The sequence below is a fragment of the Lycorma delicatula genome, chromosome 4 (genome assembly GCF_047948215.1).
Source record: "Lycorma delicatula isolate Av1 chromosome 4, ASM4794821v1, whole genome shotgun sequence".
Classification (NCBI taxonomy): Eukaryota; Metazoa; Arthropoda; class Insecta; order Hemiptera; family Fulgoridae; genus Lycorma; species Lycorma delicatula.
This window is the reverse complement of record NC_134458.1, coordinates 172,679,405-172,701,351: the sequence shown is the minus strand read 5'-3', so window position 1 is coordinate 172,701,351 and position 21,947 is coordinate 172,679,405. Positions and strand designations below refer to the sequence as shown.

General features: G+C 29.0%; 1 protein-coding gene across 2 annotated transcripts in view; it reads left to right on the top strand.

The window, feature by feature from the left end:
- The window catches only part of Taf2 (TATA-box binding protein associated factor 2), an 80,248-nt gene extending 58,592 nt beyond the window's left edge, over window positions 1-21,656 (top strand). Inside the window, exons 18-19 of one of the 2 annotated variants that reach the window (XM_075364717.1) lie at window positions 8,188-8,358; window positions 13,658-21,656. In XM_075364717.1, the coding sequence (XP_075220832.1) occupies window positions 8,188-8,358; window positions 13,658-13,849 (363 nt within the window). In that variant the 3' untranslated portion in view covers window positions 13,850-21,656. Of the gene's footprint in view, window positions 1-4,756; window positions 5,227-8,187; window positions 8,359-13,657 lie in introns of those variants that run through there. The other variant, XR_012756213.1, reaches the window with a different exon arrangement.
- Window positions 21,657-21,947: the final 291 nt, after the last annotated feature.

Here is a 21,947-nt window from a genome sequence, read left to right as displayed (position 1 = left end):
TTCAAATGCTTTCTTGGGAGTTATGTAAGACACATAGAACAAAAAATACGAAAATATGATTTTGTAATAAAAAATTAAATAAACTTTTACGAAACACTATTTATAAAATGAAAAATTACTATATAACCAAAGAAGAATAACTTCACATTACACAGACAACTTAAAGAATTGGTGTAGTCAAGCAGTGTAGCCATAGCATAGAAATAAACAAAAAAAAATCCCTGTGTTCGAATTAATTTGCACACTACTGTATTTTCATTAGATAATTTCAAGACAACCTTTGTATTAATCAGAAACATGGGTAGAATGTTGATGAATTCATGTATAATATAAATCACTGAATAAGAATGTGAAATGCAGTCAAAGCAATGGCATCTGCTTTTATATTAGAAATAATTTTAAAATCGATTTGATTGATAGTAGTATTGATGGTTGTAATTCCTTATGATTTGATCTGAAATTAGTTAAAGATTATGTACAAATAATCACAATTTATATATCGCCTAGTAAAATTTATTTCTGAATGATTTAAATTATAATATAGTCTTTAATGTATAGGAAAAATAGTTCATTTGTAGGGGATGTTAATTTGATCATATTATCTTAAAAGAACAAAGTTTCTGAATATCCGGGTATAATGAATTTAGATGGGTTTTTGTCTTACGTAAATTTGTTCACAAGAGAACTTAAGGAACTATATTTTTCATAAAAATATGTTCATACTTGCAACAACTATAGATCAGGTAACGTTCTTAAGATGTAGATGTCAGTCACTGATCACTATGCATTATTTTCATATTGATACAGATAAACACTACCTTATAAATTTTGTGATAAAAGAACTAAACTAATAAATTATAAATGCTTACTTAAACATATGAATTCTGAAACTTTGTTAAATGTTTACAACTCAGAAAAAACTCTAGATGATTTAATATATTATTATTATTGATAAAATTAAAAATTATCCTATACAATCAACTAAAAAAAAATATCACTCATAAAAAAAAATGATTAAAACTGTGGATTACAGGATAGTTAAATTCAATTATTACAAGAGATAAAAATGAGCAAAAGCAATCAAAACCTTTAACACAGTATTAAGAAAAAAATACAAAGTATACAGGAATAAATTAAATGATCTTACAAAGCAAATCAACAATATTATAGTAAAAAATAAACAGACGTAAAAATAATAAAAATAAATTATATGAAATGTATTAAAGAAACCATAAAGACAATAAATTAAAGAGAGATAAAAATATTGAATTAACCACTTTAAGATTCGTTGTTATAGTTGAAACCATTTATGCTGAGATGATAATATCCAAGGTTAATACAAATAAACGTGATAACAAATATAATAGGCCGGGGCTGGCGCCTGAGCCTAATGATTCTTTCTTTTGTAAACCCATAAACCATAAAGAAATTGAAAATGAAATTAAAAACCTTTAAACAAATTCAAGCTCAGGTTAGGATGTAGTTAACAATAACATAATAAAAACAGTTGCGAGTTATACTTAGAATGGGTGTTCCACACTATTTTAGAATAACCCTTTTTAAAACTGGCAACCTGAAAAAAAACCAGAAAACTATAGACCTATCAACTTATCAGTAATTTAGCCAAAATCATAAATAATAAAATCTAGACTTATAAACCATTTATTGAAACATAACATAATTTATCCTAATCAGTATGGCTTTCAAGCAGAATAAGAGGAATGGAGGATGCCTTAAACAATTTTGTTACAATAATCACTAATTGCTTAATCAAAAATGACAGATCTTTAGCTATTTTCCTAGACCTTGCTTAAGCGTTTGATACTGTACCTCACAGCATATTATTAAATAAATTAGCAAAAATTGGAATAAGGGGAATTGCAAATAAATTATTTGAAAATTATCTCGGAAACAAAATTTTAATGAAAAAAACTTATTCATTTAAAGAAGATTTAACTAATTATGGCCTCCCAGAAGGTGTTTTCTAATCATGTATTTTATTCTTACTGTTTGTGAATGATTTTCTGAGACCTGGATATACAGGGGAGAAAGTTCTATCATTAACAGATGTTACTGTAATGTTGATACTGATGATACTGAAAAAATGTTGGACTTTTCCATGAAAAAATCAAAAAAGGATATGTTTAAAATTAAAAGTTTGTTAGATAATAACATCCTCAATTTGAATTCTAATAAGACAAAATAATACAACATTTTCACTTAATCTGGGCTACCAGAAATAAATAAATATTAAAATTGCATGGAAATTTAAACTGCTTTATTAACAATAAAAATGTTTGTTCATACCCTTTATTGGAAAAAAATGAGTCATATTAAACACTTTGGAATTATCTTCAATGAAAATTTAAAATGTAATAAACGTGTACTGTTCGTAGATAATAAACTTATAGTGTATAAATTTACAAATTAAAGAGCATTATAAATATTTATTATCTTAAGCTGATTTACTATACATTCATTCAATCTATTTTACAATGTGGGATTATCATATGGGGTGGAACTGTGGGACATATACATGACTTGTTTGTCATGCAAAAATATATTATAAAAGCAATTATGAAGAAGCACAGATTGCATCCAACCATAGAGTTATTTAAAGAATTTAATGTATTAGCAGTTTGTGAATTTTACACTAAAAAACTTACACATATGTAAAAAAAAAAAATAAAATAAATTTAGCACTAGGCTTAATGATAATTATGTACTGATAGATTCCTGTAGAAATAATAAGGCTGGTGGATTCCTTAATAATAATAAGGGTTTTTAATATAAACCTTATATGAGGTTTGATAAAAAAATACACAGAATCTTTAAATTTTCCATGCTTTATAAGGCCAATTGTCACAATTCTTTTTTCCTTGTAGTGGTACACTTTTCCCTAATTTATATTTACATTGGTAGCCTTATTGGATGCTTAGTTTATTGTTGGCTTTCATAAAGGGTGCACATGTTTTTATATGGTCAGGGATTTTTAACTTGTGGAAAAAATGAAACAAAGAATTTGCATTAAATTTTGCTTTAAGAATGGAATAAGTGCAGCACTGCATTGTAATTGTTAAATGTTGCTTTTGGCAATTCTTTGAATAAAACATAGTTAACAACTGGTATAAATGTTTCAAGTGAACGGTGAAGACATTGAAGATGATAAGCACCCTGGAAGTTTGGTCGAATTTGAAGGTTCTGATCACTGTGTTCTTTGATTTCAATGGCTTAATGTAACGTAACATTGAGTTCTTGCCACCAGATCATAGGTCAATAAGGAGTACTACCTGATAGTTCTGCACAGTTTGCATGATGCAGTCCAAAGAAAACACATGGAAAACTAATTAATGGCAATTGCACCACAATAATAAACCTGCTCACACTTCACTGCTTGTTGGTGAATTTTTGGCCAAAGACTATACTGTTATGACGCTTCAGCCTCTGTATTCGCCAGACATGGCCCTCTGTGACTTCTTCCTATTCCCAAGTTGAAAAGAACCATGAAGGGACAACCTTTTGTTAACATTGAAAACATAAAAACAGAATCACTGGAGTTAAACACCATACCAAAAATTGCGTTCCAGAGGTGCTTTGAAGATTGGAAAAAGCATTGGCACATTTGTTTTATAGGTGAAGAGAAGTACTTTGAAGGTGGTAAAATCAATATTGATGAATAAATAAAGATTTTTTGAGTAAAATTAAAATTCCATTATTTTTTTATCAAACCTCGTATAATAAATGATTCTAAACTCATGCAGAAGACAGATTGATTATATTGGTTCTAAATGGATCAATATTGTTCCCAAAACAATAATAGATAAAGCCATTTAAAAAAGTAAATATGAAATATGCAGGTTAGATAATTTAATGAATGCGATTTGTTTTTTTTTTTTTTAACTTCCTTATATAAATATTTAAGAACATTCTAAGTCTACACTAATGACTTGCATTCAACTCATTGCCAGTAATCAAGTTTTGCTTAAGCTGGCAAAGCCTTTTTGTATTTCATAAATGTTCATAATTTTTATAAGTTATGTGATTTTGTTTTTATAATTTTTGTGAGAATTTGTATATTAAATGATTATGAGTTGACACAAATAGCAGAGGTAATACCATTATGTTTTAACTCATTGGAAATTAGTTTGATCTATTTATTGATTCCATGTTATTTACATTATAATGTAAAAATAAAGCCATAAAAGAGTGATTGATAACAATATTAAAAAATGTTTACAACATTCTGTAATAATGAATCATATACAATAATTATATACACATAATTTATACAGTTTGAATAGCGTAGTTCTAAAATTTAAAAAAAAATTCATAACGGTAAATTAAGTTGTATATATTAATTTCTATATATATATATATATATATATATATTGTAAAAGATTCATAACATACTAAATTAAAATAAGATTTATTTCTATCTCTTACTATAAAAAGGTTTTATCAAATAAATAAATATCAGTTAAGTTATAAATTTTTAATTAAGTTAGTAAATTGTTTTTGATAAAAATTAAAACCTTGTTATTTATTTTTATCATACGTCATAAATATTTATTGCATGTTTATTATGACATTTGCTTTTCTTACAATTTTTTAAGAATATAGCATCCAGACTGTGAATTGATACACAATTCAAAATGTACAACATAAATAAGATTTATATAATATTTAAATAATAATTATTTTTACTTAGTACATTTAAATGAGATGATTTTTATTTTGGTTTACATTTGGTTTCCAGATCACATGACGTATTACATTTTTTTTAAACAGGCACAAGGTTTTTTGGTGGACATTTGGAAATTATTTGTAAAATACTGAATTATAAACTGATTTTAAATATATAACGGAGAATTATTACATATGAAATTAGATTATTTTGTGTAAATAATAATGATTAACGAACTAATTATGTTACTTTTTGTCTGTGCTTTAATCATGTCTTTTTTAAATTACGAATCAATTTTTGTTTTATATAAGTTATGTAATTGTTTTAATGTGACACATTTCATAAGATTTGCTTTTATTTTTGATTTTGACCATTATTTGCTGTTATATCAAGCTGTATTTATTAGCTGTTGTATCCATTACCAAGTGATCCAATTGTGATGTTCTGTGATGTACGGAAATCTGTTAAGACTGTTTGAATATTTTACTTAAATCATAGCTTTTTTTGTAAATGATATTACCCTAGATATTATAGATACATAGATGTTATTAAACTGTCAGGTTGTAAGAAAAATAATAATTATAAATAAAAAATTATTAATAAAAAAATAAATTTACTTTTTTTGTTTATTATATTTGATAGTTTAAAAGGTTCCCCCCAACCAACAGAATATTAACAATTTATTAAAATTATCCTACTTAAATTTTTTCACGTACCACTTTTTGTGATCTGTATTGAGTCCTTTGCAGAGATCTGTAAAGGACAGATATCTCTTCTGTCCTCAGAAGAGATATTTTTATATTTAATTAAAAAGTTTTTAATTCTACATATTGTATCTCAACCATCAAAATAACATAAAATTTTAATTAATTTATTATAAAAAAGCTGCAGTGAAACATTTTTTTAAACTTATTAATTTAAACATTTTTTTAATTTAAACTTATTATGTTTGATAAATTTATACTTACGTTTGATATATTATTAAATTGAACTGAGAGTATTTATTATAAAATAATTTTTAACCATTGTCAGTAAATTTCTGTTTTAATTAGAATTTTTTCTGAACCCTTAAAAAGTTTCCCTCCAATAAAAAGCAAAAAAAAAAAAAAATAGATATATAGATAAAAATACTTCAACATTAACAGTAATCTTTTATATAATTTGTATTATAACAATGGAATGTTACATTCAAAATAATAATAATGAATTTCCGTTATTTGGACAACAGTTTGTCATAGTATTCAAATTGTTAATGTTAAAAAATATTCTTTTATTAAAACTTGAAATTTTAGAATCTTACAAAAATTTTCTGTTCTGGACATAAAATAAAAAATTTCCAGAAAAACTGGGATGTATGGAGTTCCTATTACAGTCATAGACTAGATGACATTGTAATAATGAAGTATTTTATTGTATTAATAAAAGCAAGAAACTGGAAGTTTCTCTGTTTATCTTAATTATAATTTGATTGTTCTTAAATGAATCTGTGAGCAGTCAACTTTACCCATTTTGTGTTAACTAGAATACCATGAAATTGAACTTTTAACTTGTTTTTAATTTAACTTTTTTTATAAAGAAAATATAGAAGACAAGCTGCCATTTTCTGTATGTTTCAGTTAAGAAAATTGAAGGACACCAAAAAAAACACATGTTTTAGTTTTTGATTCATGAAAATCAATAGACTAGTTTTCATAAATGATTGTTGAATGAACAGATTTTTCATTAAATATATAAATTGCAGAATGACTAGCCAGTCTTTCGTCCTTTAAAGTTTATTTTTTTATTATGCTTTCAAATCACCCTTTGATAATTCAGGATTGCTCTGTTATTAATCATATATAGAACATCCAGTGTGTATCAAAAAGATTAATAAAATTTCAAAAAGTTTTATTTTTTAAACTTAGAACATTTAACCTTGTTGATGTATAAATAAAACACATGTTTGAAGGATGTGAAATTTTCTTATAATTTTCACAAATGCGCTCAATATGATTGCGCCCTCTGAATGCACAACATAGCTCAACGCAACTTATCCTGTACTCAATTTTTCATTTTTTGTTACTGCAGCCACTACTGTTATGTGGTTTCATAGATCTTACACAGTTGCTGGAAGAGGAGGTACATAAGTGTGTCTTTAACAGATCTCCACAAAAAAAATCACAGAGGTCAATAAGATCAGACAACCTTGGTGGCCAGTGGTGAAATGACAGGTTGGCAGACCTCTTATACCCAATCCATTGTTGTGAAAGCTCATTGTTAAGAAATGCTTGAACTTGCAGATGTCAGTGTGATGATGCTCAATACTGCTGGAATCTGGTTCTAACTGTGGTAAAAGCCAGTTCTGCAACATTTCCAGATAGTAGATTCCTATAATTCTCTCTCCATAAAAGAGTATGAACCATAAATGTTTTCTTAAAAAACAGCCCAGAAGAAGTTAACTTTTGGGTAGTCTTTCTCATCCTCAATTGTTGCATGTAGTGGCCATGATCCCCATACCTTTACGTTTAGTGATTTACCTTTTCAATTAAATGAAATATTTAGTTACTGAACACTAAATCTGAAAGAAAGTGCCATCTGCTTTCAAGGATGAATTGAAAAACTCTACACATCATTTATCACCTCTGCAGAGAGCTTGCACCAATTTAATCCTGATTGCTTGAGTAATAATTGTCAAACAAAAACATAGCAGACAGTCATATAAAGAATGACTAGTTCTCTTGGCTGCATGACGAACAAACTTTTCGTGGGCTATATACAAAACTTTTATTGAATGTGCTCGACATCATCAAATGGCATATGGTTTCAACCTGTAGATTTCCCTTTTCACAAAATACTGTTTCTTTAAACATGCCAATATTGAATATTCTTAGGAGTAGGAGGTGCAGATATTTTTGACACAAATCTAGCTGCAAGCTGCATAGAAGTCATGGGCTCATAACTGTTGAAGCGGAGTGTACAGAATGCTTTCTATTGTAGGTTTGCCATCTTGACAAAGACTGAAGGAAGCACATCACAAGAGAGTACCTGCTAGTAATCAATTGAAACTCTAGAATTGCCTCTTTTATACTGTATGGTTCATTCATTAATGGTGAACGATTGCATTGTTAAAGCCTTTTGAAATCAAATAAATCATACCTTCTATATATTTAGGAAGATGTATACTACCCGCCTATAAAGGAAGTTAAGATTTTGAGCTCATCACTTAAAGCTATATTTATATATAAAAATTATGTAAGAAAATGGATTATTTGTTTTGTTAAAACTGATTAACCATACTAGAAATTCATAATTTTCAACAATAATTTATGGCAATTTGAGTCCTGAAATATAATAATTTTTTTGTCTGTTTTTTATGCACATGTATTTTATACACTTTTTTGGAAACTAAAAAAAAAAAAAATAAGAATCAAACCACTTATTTACATAAATGTACATGTATTGCATGATAAAACGGCTAGGTTAAGTACAGTTTATTAATAGATTAAATTTTATTGCCTTATTAGACTGAACCAGGTGAAATACAAGTGAAAACAGAATATTTCTCTGAAAATTCAGCCTCACTCCCTGGTATTGGTGAAGCTAGTAGTGGACCAGTTGGTTTTGAGCCTGGAATGTTTAATCCATCAGGAAATAGTTTAACGCAAGGCCATCATAAATCTGATTCTTCAACAAAGGTAATTTTGTTTATATTAAATAATTATAAGTATGATATATCTAATTACCACATTATCTATCCAAAACCTTATTTATATTTTAAAATTACATCATTAGTGTCAGTCTTGTTCACAATGCATCATTTTAAATTTTGGAATGATGTTTTATAACTGTAAGGTGGTTTTAAAAGTATTATTCATGCTGATTTCAAATACGATTTTAGTTTTTTTGTATCACGTAAGGTTTTTATATAAATCACTTGTATGTACATGGTTTTTAAACAAAATCACATTTTTTAAATAGGGAAATTAATATTTTAGTTCGATTTAAAGATTGTGTGTTTTGTAACCCTGTATAAAATTACAATGCACTGCATTAAGTAGACAAAAATGTGCTAATATGACAATGTAATTCCTCTCCTTCGCTGATTTAACAACTTCAAGTTGTTTCTGACGCAGATTGAAACTTCTCTCCCGTGATTGTTTCCCTTCACCAGTGCAATCTCTTTTTAGCATAAAACAGTAGTCAGCCATCATGTTTGCATTCCACTTTCCTTGGTATCTCTTTTCGATGTCCTTGATGTCCTGGTGGAAACATTCTCCTTGTTCTTCACTGACATCACCAAGGTTCGTAGGAAAAAATCAATTTGTGAATGTAGGAAATGAAGCTTCACATTCATGTTACATCCTAATTTCATGAAACTCTGCAACATTGTTTTAACCATGGTTTTGTACTGCGGCTGTTTGTTGTTGCCCAATAAGCTGGCCACAACTTCTTTAAATGAAACTCAAGCCCTTTTTTTTTCCACTGGATTCATTGTACTTTCAAACAAATTTTCTTTCATTAAATATCTGATCTGCTGGCCCACAAGATCCCTTTTAAGTTTTTCGTAAGATACTTTGGAAAATTTTGTTGTCAAGTACTGGAAGCAGTCACCATCTTTTGGAAGAGCTTTAGTGAACTTTCATTATTCCGAGCCTGATGTGCAGAGGAAGTAATAGTATCTTGCTTGGTTGAATAAGTGGTACATTTGTTATGTTCTGTGAACCAGGTTGAAGGGTTTTTCTTTTAGGCCAGTCTGTTATCTTCCGCTTGTCTGTCCCATTCACAACTGAAACACAGCATTTTTGTGTACCTGGATTGTTGACAAAGTAACACACCAGCTACTTTTAAATCCCCACAAACTGTCTAAGAATGTTTTTCATAGCTCACATATTTCAACAGAGCTTTAAGATTTTCATACGTCTCCTTGAGATGTACGGAATATGCAATGGATATTGAGCCAAACAAATTTCCATTATGTAAACGTACACCTTTGAGAATATATTTTGACAAGTCTATAAGTAACCTCCACTGAATTGGATTATAAGTGAGGTGAAAGAAATCCAATAAACCCTCAGTATCACAACAAAAAACCAGAGAATCTTCTTCTTTAAAGAATTTTATTAATTCCTTCTCTCTGGTCCTATACCAAGAGAACAAAACTCCAGGTAGTAGATGTTTTCAGTTGTGACCCACAGTCTGGCAGCATCTTTTGTCAGATTCAAGTCACAAGTTAAAGCATTAAGTTCATTTTGATTAAATAATTTTGTTGCAGAATCTTCTTCCGGCTTGTAATCATCAGCATTATCACATTCATTTTCTGAGCTGCTATCCTGTGGCAGCTTCCATTCTTCAAGAATGGAATTGGGATAAGGGAGAGATTCACTGTGCGTAACTGGTTGTAAGGCTGAAGGAATGTTCAGATATTGTATATCCTTCTAAATTTTTGTGTTATGACCTTGAATGTTAACCATATCAAAAAACAAGCAACATGATTTTGTGGCTCCCTCCAAACCACTGGGATAGCAAAAGGCATTGTTTTTTCACACCATAGTCTCGATCCCTCAACACATGTACAGCATACCTTGTGCAATGCCAAGCTTTTGTCTTCACCAAGCCTCATGCCAAAGTATGCGTAATAGACATTTATCACGAAATTACTAATGTCCTGTCTTTGCTTAGCAATTACATAGCTACCACAAATATAACCTCACAGCACTATAGCATGTCAATAATGAACTAGGTTTCCTGCCTAACAGCCAGCTGGATGTAACAAGTGTAATTCCTCTTACCAAAATAAAATTTCCCTCCCTCCCAATAAAAGTTCCCTGTGCAGAATTTACGATTAAATAAAAAATGAGTTCACTTGATTTGCAATAAAATTATACGTGATAGAAAAAAAAATAATTACAATGTGAAATCAGTAAAAAAAAAACTTAAGGAATATGTAAAATTACAGAAACATGGAAAATCATGCTGCATAGTTGCAACACAGGTAATTTTGTTTATATTAAATTAAGTATATTATATTTAATTATGATATTATCTACCCAAAGCCTTATCTATATTTTAAAATTACTGTATTAGTTTCTGCCTCTTGTTATACAAATATTATTTTAGCCAGCAGTTATGTAAGGATATACGAAAGTACATCAGTTTCAAATTTGCTGTTATGAATATTTTTCAAGCCTTATTACCTAAATGGTAGGGAAAAAATGATTCCTCCTGCCTGAAATATCACCATACTGACCATAGTAGAAATTTTCACTCTATAGTGAACTTTTATTTTTAAATTTAATATGTATAAGAAAAAGTTTTTAAAATTCAATAAGTGTTAATGCAAACACGCTGACTGGATATCATAGTCATCAGGAATAATAACCCTCAGTATAATTTTCATTTATGATCAATCATCCATTTTTGATATTATATGCTAGAAACATAACAGTGCTATAACAGTTATTGTGGCAATGGCTATATCAGATTCAGGAGCAAGTTCTGATATCCCATGTCAAATCTCCTACAACCATTCTGTGTACGGCATCTAATGTACACACATTTTGGAACAGTAGAAAATTTAATTAACAAGATTAAGTTAGGTTTATACAGAAGTTTTCAGTTATAGCTCCAGTGATATTATTTTTTAATAAGCTTGAGTAACATTTTTCTAAGTCTTACTCCATTTATAAAATACTTTCTCACTGATATTTTGAAAGCTCTAACTTATTAAATTAAATCAATATTTTATTCTGATGATTGCATATTAATACATTCGAACATGTAAAATTGATAGATCATAAAACTTATAACTTTATTGCAGGGAATTTCAGAATTTGAGACAACTTCCGGTTATATCTTGCTTAAAGGAAATTAAAGAGTACTTTCCAATATTTTTAACTGTAGGAATTTCTTTACCCTCCATAAAAACAAATTTTATTTTTTGATACTGAACAGAAAGAGAAAAATGATATCAATAATTCATGAAAAATAAGTTAATGATGTTAGATACTCAGTGGCAATTAGATTAATCTTTTATTGTTATCAGTACATAATAATACATTATATAGATCACTACAGAACCAGGTAGGTATGCTACTTCAAAACTCTTATTAGCAATAAGCAATAAAGTTTCATACATGTGTTCTGATTATAATTTCATTTATACTCACAAAAATAAATTAAGTTTATAAATAAGTTCTTTATATATAAGAATATAAAATAAAATTAAAAAAAATATATATATATTTTTTTTTTATGAGGTGTGGCTATAAATAAAAAGACAAATGCTGTAAAATATTTGTTTAGATTTATACATATTTAGTTATTATACCCTTCAATATATACCCCTCCTCCTCTAACCCTACAACGCTCCATGAGAATTATCCGTTGTTCAAAACAGTGCTGGAAGTCTTCTTCTGTTAGCTCTTTCATGATGCATACCGCTTTCTTTCACACTTCAACAGTCTGAAATCTTGTTCCCTTTAATGCAGATTTGACCTTGGGGAAACAGATAAAAGTCATATGGTGCCAGGTCATCCGAATAATGCAGATTGTTTAACACTGGAATGTTATATTTGGCTAGAAACATCTTGACAGCAATGTAATGTGAGCCAGTGCATTGTCCGATGAAGAACCCATTACTTGTTCTTTCACAATTCGGGTTGTTTTTTTTTCTTATTTTTTCATGGTGTTGAGCAAGGACCTCAAGATAGTAATGTTGATTAATAGCTTGACCTTCAGGAACCCAGTGAAGGTACACAATCCCAGAGTGAAACAAAAACAATCATCATCGCTTTGAATTTTCGAGCTTTATTAGCTCTTTGTGAAGGTGGGTCCTTCCAAGGCATGGATTGCCTCTTAATTTCTGGATCATAAGTGAAAAACCAAGATTCATCACATGTTATCACTTTCCAAAAAGATTTGGTCATTTTCAATGGCTCAGAACAAACATTTTCACAAGCTTCTTTTTGTTCAATTGTAAGAATATTATGTACCATTTTCACACACGCTTTTTGCATATAAAATTTGCCTTACACATTCTTTGTCAATTCCTACAGTTTCAGCAATTGCATGAATAGTTTAAGACAGTCAGATCGGATCAGATTACCAATTTTTTCAATGATCATATTGCAGAATTTTCAGCTCCCTGAATTGTCTAACATGACATACATGTCTCCTAAGGTGTTTTAACATCTCTATGTATTACAGAATTTACAATTGACCTGTCTTCCAGGTAGTCAGTCACATACACACATTTGGAATCGCAGAACACAGAGATATTCTTAGCATAGGGTTGTTTGTGGTGAACCATGCTGTCATTTTTCTTCTGGATCGTAATGACATACCCAAATTTTGGCTTCCATCACAATATTGAAAAGGAAATCATCATAACTTTCCTTTATTGTTGCTTGTTCTTTTCTATGAGTTTGCTTGGCACCCAAATCAATGGATTTTACAATAGCCCAATTGTGCAATAATGTGTTCTTGTTCCTTCTGTATGACTATGCAAGTGGCAGTGCGACAGTCATATTGAATCTATACTTTCACCTCCTCTTGGTACTGCTTACCGCATTGACATAGCAGGTGTATTCAACTACATTAAAGTGGCGAACAAACAATGAGAAAACGTGAATCAAGTTAGGGAATGTTAGTTGGAATGCTAGTGTGCATTATACTTCAGCTGCCCTTCATAATTTTCATTTACACCTCCTGAGTAAATTTTGTAGTTTATATTTTTAAGTATTTTTATATTTTAAATAGTAAATAATCACAAAATAAATTTTTAATCAAAAGATTCACAGGTTTCCCTTGATCCAACCAATTAAATGCTGTTGAGTTCCTTTTTTTATCCATGGAACACCATATCTATTATCTACTAATAACATGATCTGTATAAATATTATTATCTATTAATCAGAATTACGGATTGATTTATTTTTATAACAAAGTTATAAATTAAGAGTTCCTGTTACATAATTTTATATTGAATTTTTTCAGATGAAAAAGAAGAAAAAGGATAAAAAGAAACACAGACACAAGCATAAACACAAACATGAGCACAAACATGGAAAGGATAAAGATAAAAAAGATAAAGATTCTAGTAAGTTAAAAGTTAAGGAGGAAACATTAAGCTCTGTGAGCTCAAGTCCAAGTCCTGGACCTATGAATACAAAAGAGTTTATGTTTTAATTATTGTTAAATATTAATTCTATATGGTATTAACAAGTTTTTTACCTTTTTGTTACTATGTATCAGTATATTTTATGCTATTTTTTCTTTAGAAGTTATAAATTTAAAAAAAAGAAAAAGCCTTGGCTTTACATTAACACATTTATTTCTTTAAATAATATATCTTTCTTCATTATGAACAGCATATTTTCATTGTTGTTTAAACTGATATTAACTGCATGTTTGATTGTTATTCACTTTTATCTTAATGTATAGTCACTTTTTTGTCCTTTAATCCGTTGTTGATCTTTTTAAAAATCACTCAAGAAATCTTAAGGATGCTGCAGCATGCAGACAAATGTTAAGTACCCATATCAAGTAATAAAATAGGTAAGGTATTGATTTGTTGTACCATACAATATATTATAATATTCTATTCGTGTTATATTTTAATAGCTTTAATTTGGTGTAGTATTTATCAACAGTTTCTGTATATGATATAAAGTAAATAACACAGCTCTTTTCAGGTCCTTATCATTTTCGTGATTTTGTAATAAGGTAATAGCTGAATGAACTTCCTGTTGAATGTTCATACCACTCTAATGGACTAAAAACCTTTAGTTACGAATGGAATGGGGAAAATTAAGTTTCATTCTCTGGTTATGTGTCTGATGACACAATATTTTTTCCCAAAAATAAGAAACCATGTAATTCATTATAATTTGTTATGCATTTATAACATCCATCTATTACAAATTGTTTTGCATGTGCCCAAGATAGGTCTTAATGAATTTTATTCATTACAAACCTAAAGAGAAGTGACAAAAATCAAAAAATTTACAAAACACTTAAATAAACACAACCAGTGAGTGAGTGATTTCATTTAAGAAAATCTTAAAACAATATAAACTGACCTGTGTGAGTGTTCAATGGATTCTTATATTGCTAAGTTTTTTTTTTACTCAGCAGTTATATTAAATAATTTTATGAAATGATTCATAAATGAAATGATTTAAGATTTTGAATTTTTGTATAATTCAGTGTTTTATTAATGACTAGTGCCTAACTTTTAAGAAAAATTTGTCTAACTTCATTTTTATAAGTTAAAAAAAAATAAATAATGGAATTTAGAAAAATAATTTAATTGTTTTTAATTATTGCTGTGTTGCTGATTGCTATTTAGTGAAGTTAAGATTTTTTTGTTTAGATTATACTCTATTAAGGCAGAAAAGCAATCCTACAAATAAAGTAATCAACAATTACAATAAAAATAACAGTGAATTTGTTGGATGTCCATAATTAAAATAAGCTACTCTATTATAATAAAATGCCGAATGATAAAGACATCTGATCATAAAAACATGGACTAACAACAGCATACAACAATAACAATAGATCTCTGTGGCGGAGTGGTAGCATCTCAGCCTTTCATCCAGAGATCCTAGGTTTGAATCCCAGTTAGGCAGGGCACTTTACATATGCTACAAATTTCCATTCTCATTGGGTAAATTGACCAAAGCATGCCTGTTATCGCAATCTTTTTATTTAATGAAAAATAAAATAAATTAAAAACTAGTTATTTAGTTTACATAATCCATGATTAACTATCTCCAAATGAAGATTATCATTATTGGAAACAATTGGATTTAATAAATTCTACTCAATTACAATAAACAGTGGCTTATTTAAATTTGAACCAAAATTTACAATATGTACATTAAATAGATATTTGCATTAAAGTATTTACATTTAATATTTGCATATTAGTTTTCCTTTCAATTTTCCTAGAGCAAATGTTTGAACTGGGACTCAACTAGTGGCAATGTTCTGTAGTAGCCAACAATTTAACTACTGCCTCCCTGTTTCAAAAATCCCTGTTGTACCTGTGATACATAGAAAATTTTCAATTCTTTGCTGAAGCTCTTCTACATAACCACTGATGTACTAAAAACCATACTTTTTAAGTGCCCCTCCCCCCCTTAAGGTAGAGATTATTTAGTTTAAATGAGTTGACCTTGCCAGCCAAGTTATTGATGCTGCCTGAGAGATGTAATTGTCCAGATCATGACAGACATCTTTACTGAAGTGTAGGAAAGCATATCGTGCATGAACTTCATGTTATTCATAACTGAATAATTATTATTGAAATAATTTAGTAGGAACTAAATAGAGAATGATAATTCTCACCATTCAATCATCCTTGTACAGTTGGATCGATTGCATGTTAGGAAATATGGACCAGTTAGTGTATCACCAATGGTGCAAACCCAAACATTTACTATAAATGCTAAAATCTTAATGACAGAATATTTTTTTCAGCCTCATCGACGAACATAATTTTTGTAAGAAATTACAGATATTATAAACATATTCATGTAATGCAATCCTTTTTTTGTATTGTACTTTGAATTTCTTTTTTCTCATTATGTACTAATAACCATTCTTCCAACTCTAGTATTCTTGTTCTTCACAGCCCTGAGTAAAAATAAAACAAATTAGTTGAATAAAAATAAACTGATTACTGCTACGAGTACTAATACAAGTGCTCAATACAAGTCTACAGATATACAACTGTGTTACTTTTGTTGCTAAATTTAATCTATTTATAAATATTAAAAAATTAACAATTATTTATTTTAGTTATTTTTTTATGGACATAAAATCTAGCTGAAAATTATGTCTACAATAACTCTTTTTCTACTTATTCTCAAAAATAAGGTATCATTTTATGTTATTTTATTTTTATTTTTTTTTGCAATGAAATGCTTGCTAATTAAATGTATTTGACAATACTAGTAATTTCCAAGATTTAAAAGATTTTATTGTGGCTGTCATTTTGAGATTTTTGTATATGTTTACAGCATAATTTTGTATTTATTAGTATGTTTAACAGATATAATGTTTATATCAATTTAATATATATATTTTACTGAAATTAATTTGTTTAATAGTTACAATACTCCTCTACTGTTAAATTGAGTGCATGTTTAAATATTACATGCACTCAGGTGTGAAATAATGATTTTTTTTAAATGTCATTCTTATACCAATTGCTGGATTCCATTGTTTTGTGAATCTGTGAAAAATTCCATATCCTTATCAAAAATGATATTTTTATGAATGATGAAAGTTGTAAATGTACATTTAGGCTATATTTTTGTAACTTTGTGAGTTGTTGCCATTAGCTGAAAAAATTTAAAAAATTTTTAATTAAAACTTGTTTTAAAAATTCAATATCAGTACTGTGTTTCAAAATACTTTGATTTTGTAATCAAAAGCTTTTGAAAAAATAGAATATTTAGTTATTTTATAACTCTTGATCTCCTTAGAAAAATGGTTTGCTCTTTACCTTGCTTTCAATCAGATGTGGCCTGACCAGTGTCTCATCTGCTATAAAAATTAATTTATTCATAATAAAAAAGCAGCTGTAATTTGAAATCACCCTACTAGAGTAGATAAAAGTTTTGAATGTATATAAACATTCGTAATACACAAATATATTTTTTCTATGAAGATGAGTAATTCAATTTTTAAAATATTGAATTTGAGATACTTGTCTGTAAATGGGAGCTAATTTGTTTTTTTTTTTCATTTACATATTAGTTAATTAATTATATTTATTACTTTAATATGATGTACTTGTTATATTATGTAGTCACTTGTGTTATATTGCCAGAGGCCAGAAGACTAATTTCCTTCAGTATTTTACTGAATGTGTCCTTATCAGATAATTGTTACCACCACATGAACTCTGCTAAATACAACTCTAGATGATGATTGCTTGCTGTTCCATGATGGTTTTTTTTATTTCTCCATTTTGCAAAGCCCTACAAACATGCAACTGTTTGGGTATGTGCTTTAGATTTTGGGTCCATGAAATAGTATTTATGGTTTACCATAAAATATTTGAAGCATTCACATATGTAACTTCCAGGATCAAAACTTATAATTTTTTTTTAGTAATATTGGCTTCAAATACTCTGTCCTGATTTCCTTTGAATTAGATTAACTAATTCAAAGTTAATCTTATGTTGTAATGATTGTATTGAAACAAAAATATAAAAAATGGAATGGAAAGAGTAGTATAATGCGAAAAAGAATGCAGTATTTAAGACAGCAAACAACAACTGGTCCCCTGTTACTAAATTACACTGAATTTGGTTGTAAGGATATTGTAGCAACTCTAAAAGATTGATTATGTAGACAGAAACAATATTTTTTTATGCCAAAACTGAATTCATTAAACAAATTAATAAAATGTATATCTGGATATTTGGAAAGAAACATATACAAAAAAGAAACATGTAGAAACATATATTTTTATTATATACAACTTAAAATTGTAATTCTATCAATTTTTCAATTAGTCTTCAGCAAAATTTAGGAATTTGTCATTAGTGATTCACAAGCTTTTAATACCATAAAATTCTTCTGCCAGTGATTTGAATCACCCATCTAAACTGATTTGCAGTTTATCATCATCAAGTTCTGAAATGCAAACTATTTCTTCATATTTATGAAATGGTAATCATAGGTGCCAAATCTATGCTACAAGGAGTATGATCAAACATTTCCCACTTAAATTCCCAGATCAAAGTTTGAGTGCATTTGGTGGTATTTGTAAGGTAAAAAAACAACATGTTGGACTCAACATGAAAGCTTTAAAATTATGAATCATTGGCTATCTTAAATCCATACTGTCAGTTTTCTTAACTAGTTCATTGTTCACAAGAGATGGTCAACCACTTCTCTCTTCACTCATTGCTTAAACATCACACATTTGGGTACTACTGTACTCATACTGCGGTAGTGTAACAGTCTACTTATTGTTAGACTGTTCTTTCTACTGACATATGTTATCATTGATGTCCCAAATATTAAATAACATCAGAAATTAGATCTGACATAGATGTTGTCTGTTAAAGCAGTGCTCGTATCAACAATGTACAGCTTGCTTATAATTCACCATAAGTAATGAACTTATGTTTTTAAATTATGTTTCATTTTAGAAAGGAACTTGACAAGATGATTGTGATATACTGTGACTAGTATCACTGTACTACAAGATGCAAACTAGCACTTCTCTCAAAGTGCATTCTATATTTTGGGCATTTGCTTCAGTGTCTGGATCCAGAAAGTTATACAAATGGTTGACCATCAGATGGTGCTAACATTCGATAAATTTTCCAACCATCACTAATGGTGGTAGTGCCTGGAAGAATGTATTTCTTATAATAGGAAGAAGAATACTGGTTGGAATAGGCGCAATAAGCACCTGTTGTGCTTTTGAAAAAAAAAGAAGTGGAAACAAACTTATCTTAAATAGTTGATCCAATCGGCAACCATATTAGGGGACAGGCCTAGTTTGTTTTCCAATGTACTGGAAGATTCAAAAAAGATTTAAAAGCATGTAACAATATACTTAGGTAACTTACAGGTTTGGGTGAGGTCAGGTTTGGTTGAACAAAAGACATCAAGATGTGACTTGCATAGTTAAGTAGTACCGAATTCAGCCACCAGTGTTGTTAAAAATGGTTACATTTTACTACTGCAGAATATGCTCACTGTGTGTTTTTGTTTCACTATTTGTAATTAAAAACTATAGTTCAACGTAATTTTCATAAAGAGTACAAAAGGGAGTCTCCTAGTAGGCATATAATTTACCCTTGGCACCAAACCTTCATTGACAACAGGTTATTCTGTTAAACGTAAAAAATCACCACAATGCCTACGTGTGTCTGAAGCTGCTATGGAACAACTCAGGGAAAGCTTTGCAGTAGTCCCAAGAAATCAACTTGACATGCGTCAGTTATGTGAGACTGGCATTCCACAAATGACTGGTGCATATTACATTAAAAAAAAATTGTATTTGAGGCCATATAAACTAACAGTGTTTCAACACATTACCAAATGACAACAAAGTTGCTCAACTGCAGTTTTTTGTGGAAATAGTGGATAGAATTACAGACAGCTATACATTTTTAGACAATGTAATTTTTAGTGATAAGAACGTTTCACATCATTGGCAAAGTGATCACCCATAACTGGCAAATATGGACAGCAAAAACCCTCATGAAACTTTACAGCACATTCGTGATAGCCCTAAGGTATGTTTTGTTTGTGCCCTAAGCAAACATCCTGTTTTTCCAGGAGGCAACCGTAAATGGTGTCATTTACCTGGACATCAAAATGTTCTAATACCTCAGTTAGACAATGATGACCAAGATGGACGCCATTACTATCAGCAAGATGGAGCACTACCTCACTACTGCCTAGAAATCAAGATTTTCTTGATAATCGATTCCCAGGTTGTGAATTAGTCATGAAGGTCCAATTGCATGGCCACATCACTCTCCATATTTGACCCCATTAGATTTTCTCTTGTGGGGTTTCATTAAAGATCAGGTGTATGTAACACCCACCACCTTTGCCTGCTGATCTTGTTGAGCTAAGACTTCGAATTAAATCGACTTCTATGTCAGATTACTATGTCACATTACAAATGGAAGCCATGTCGAACCAAAGTGAATGTTGGATGACAACCTTGATATGTTTTTCTTTGAAATGAGACCTCAACCAAATCTAAGTTACCTCAATTAATTTTTATATGCTTTTAAAGTTGTGAAGTCCTTTTTGAATCACTTTGTATTTCCTGGCTTTTTTTAAAATTGAAACTAAAGATAACTGACAAAACACATTCTGCATAGGTTGTTGGGTTTTGTCAAACCAAGTGCCAAGAAACTGTGCCTTATCACACACATTTCTTTCTTATCTGTTATACATATTGATTGTTGCAACAAGTTTTTTACATGTGAGCAGATCTTTTTCACCCAACCACATATCAGTCCTCCATTTTTTTACTAATGTTTTAGGTAGAATCACATTATCATAGGAATTTATTTAAATTTTCCCTAGATTGCAAAAGCTCAAAAGACACTATTATTCTTCATTCATAACAAACACAATCTCTTACCAGGGATTTTTATTTACCGCTGTACACTCTGCCTTTACTAGAAACAAAAAAATGTGTATGTAATGCATAACTCCTATCATAATGGCTTTCACTCACTTCCAGCTCCCATGATGTAAATTGACTTTTGTGACATCTAACAAACAGATCAATGTTTAAAGTATCAATAATAACATATTTCAATAAATGTGAACATTTAACATTTCATAGTTGTAATTTTATTCACTTTGCAACTTCCTACTAATAGGAATCTTATTACTTAGAGTACTTTGCACCTACCTCGGTTCTCAGTTGCAACAAATATTTTAGTTGTTATTAAACAAGTTATAAAATCACTGATGCTACATGGTTATTTATTTAATCCCATTACACTGTTATGTTGGATGAGATTGTTACCCCCAATCCTTGCATGCTATTTTTAAAATGTAATTTACTTATCAAATATGTCTTGATAATATTTTTTATGGACATATTTCTCTAACATAGCTTTCAGTATTTTTGTTTTAGATCTTTTGCAATGTAATTATTAGCTTTGGTAGTCCATGACTACCAAAATCAAAATATACAAAAAGTGTTAATGTGAGGTGAAAAAATTAATTAATTCTTTGTTACAGAATATTTATGAAATAAATTGTTCTATTCTGAGTTTGTTCATCTTCTGTGAATTAATTGTGATGTTTTGATCATGTGTATTTTGTATAGTTTAATCATAATGTTTTTCTTCATAAAAAAATGTTATTGTATTTGTGTTATGTTTTTATAATTCCATTGTAATATTTCATAAAATGACATTCTGAGTGATTTTTGTTAATTTATATTAAGTTGTAAAAGCAAATAAATGTGTTTATTTTTTTGTAAAAAAAAATTGTGTTTTTTTTATTAAAATTCTTAAGTTGATGTATAATGAATAACAAAACTGAACAGTTCATTATAATGAACTATAGAAGTGAGTAAAGAAAAATGCCAATATGAAATAGAACGTTAAGATTTGAAAAGTGAATAACCCCATCTACATGTTAATATGATAATGAACATACATCCACTTTTTATAAAAATGTTTGAACTTAACCAGCTATTATTATTATTATTATTTAACCCTTCAAACATAAATCTTTCAAAAAATTGTGACTAAAAAATTATTAGTATTTT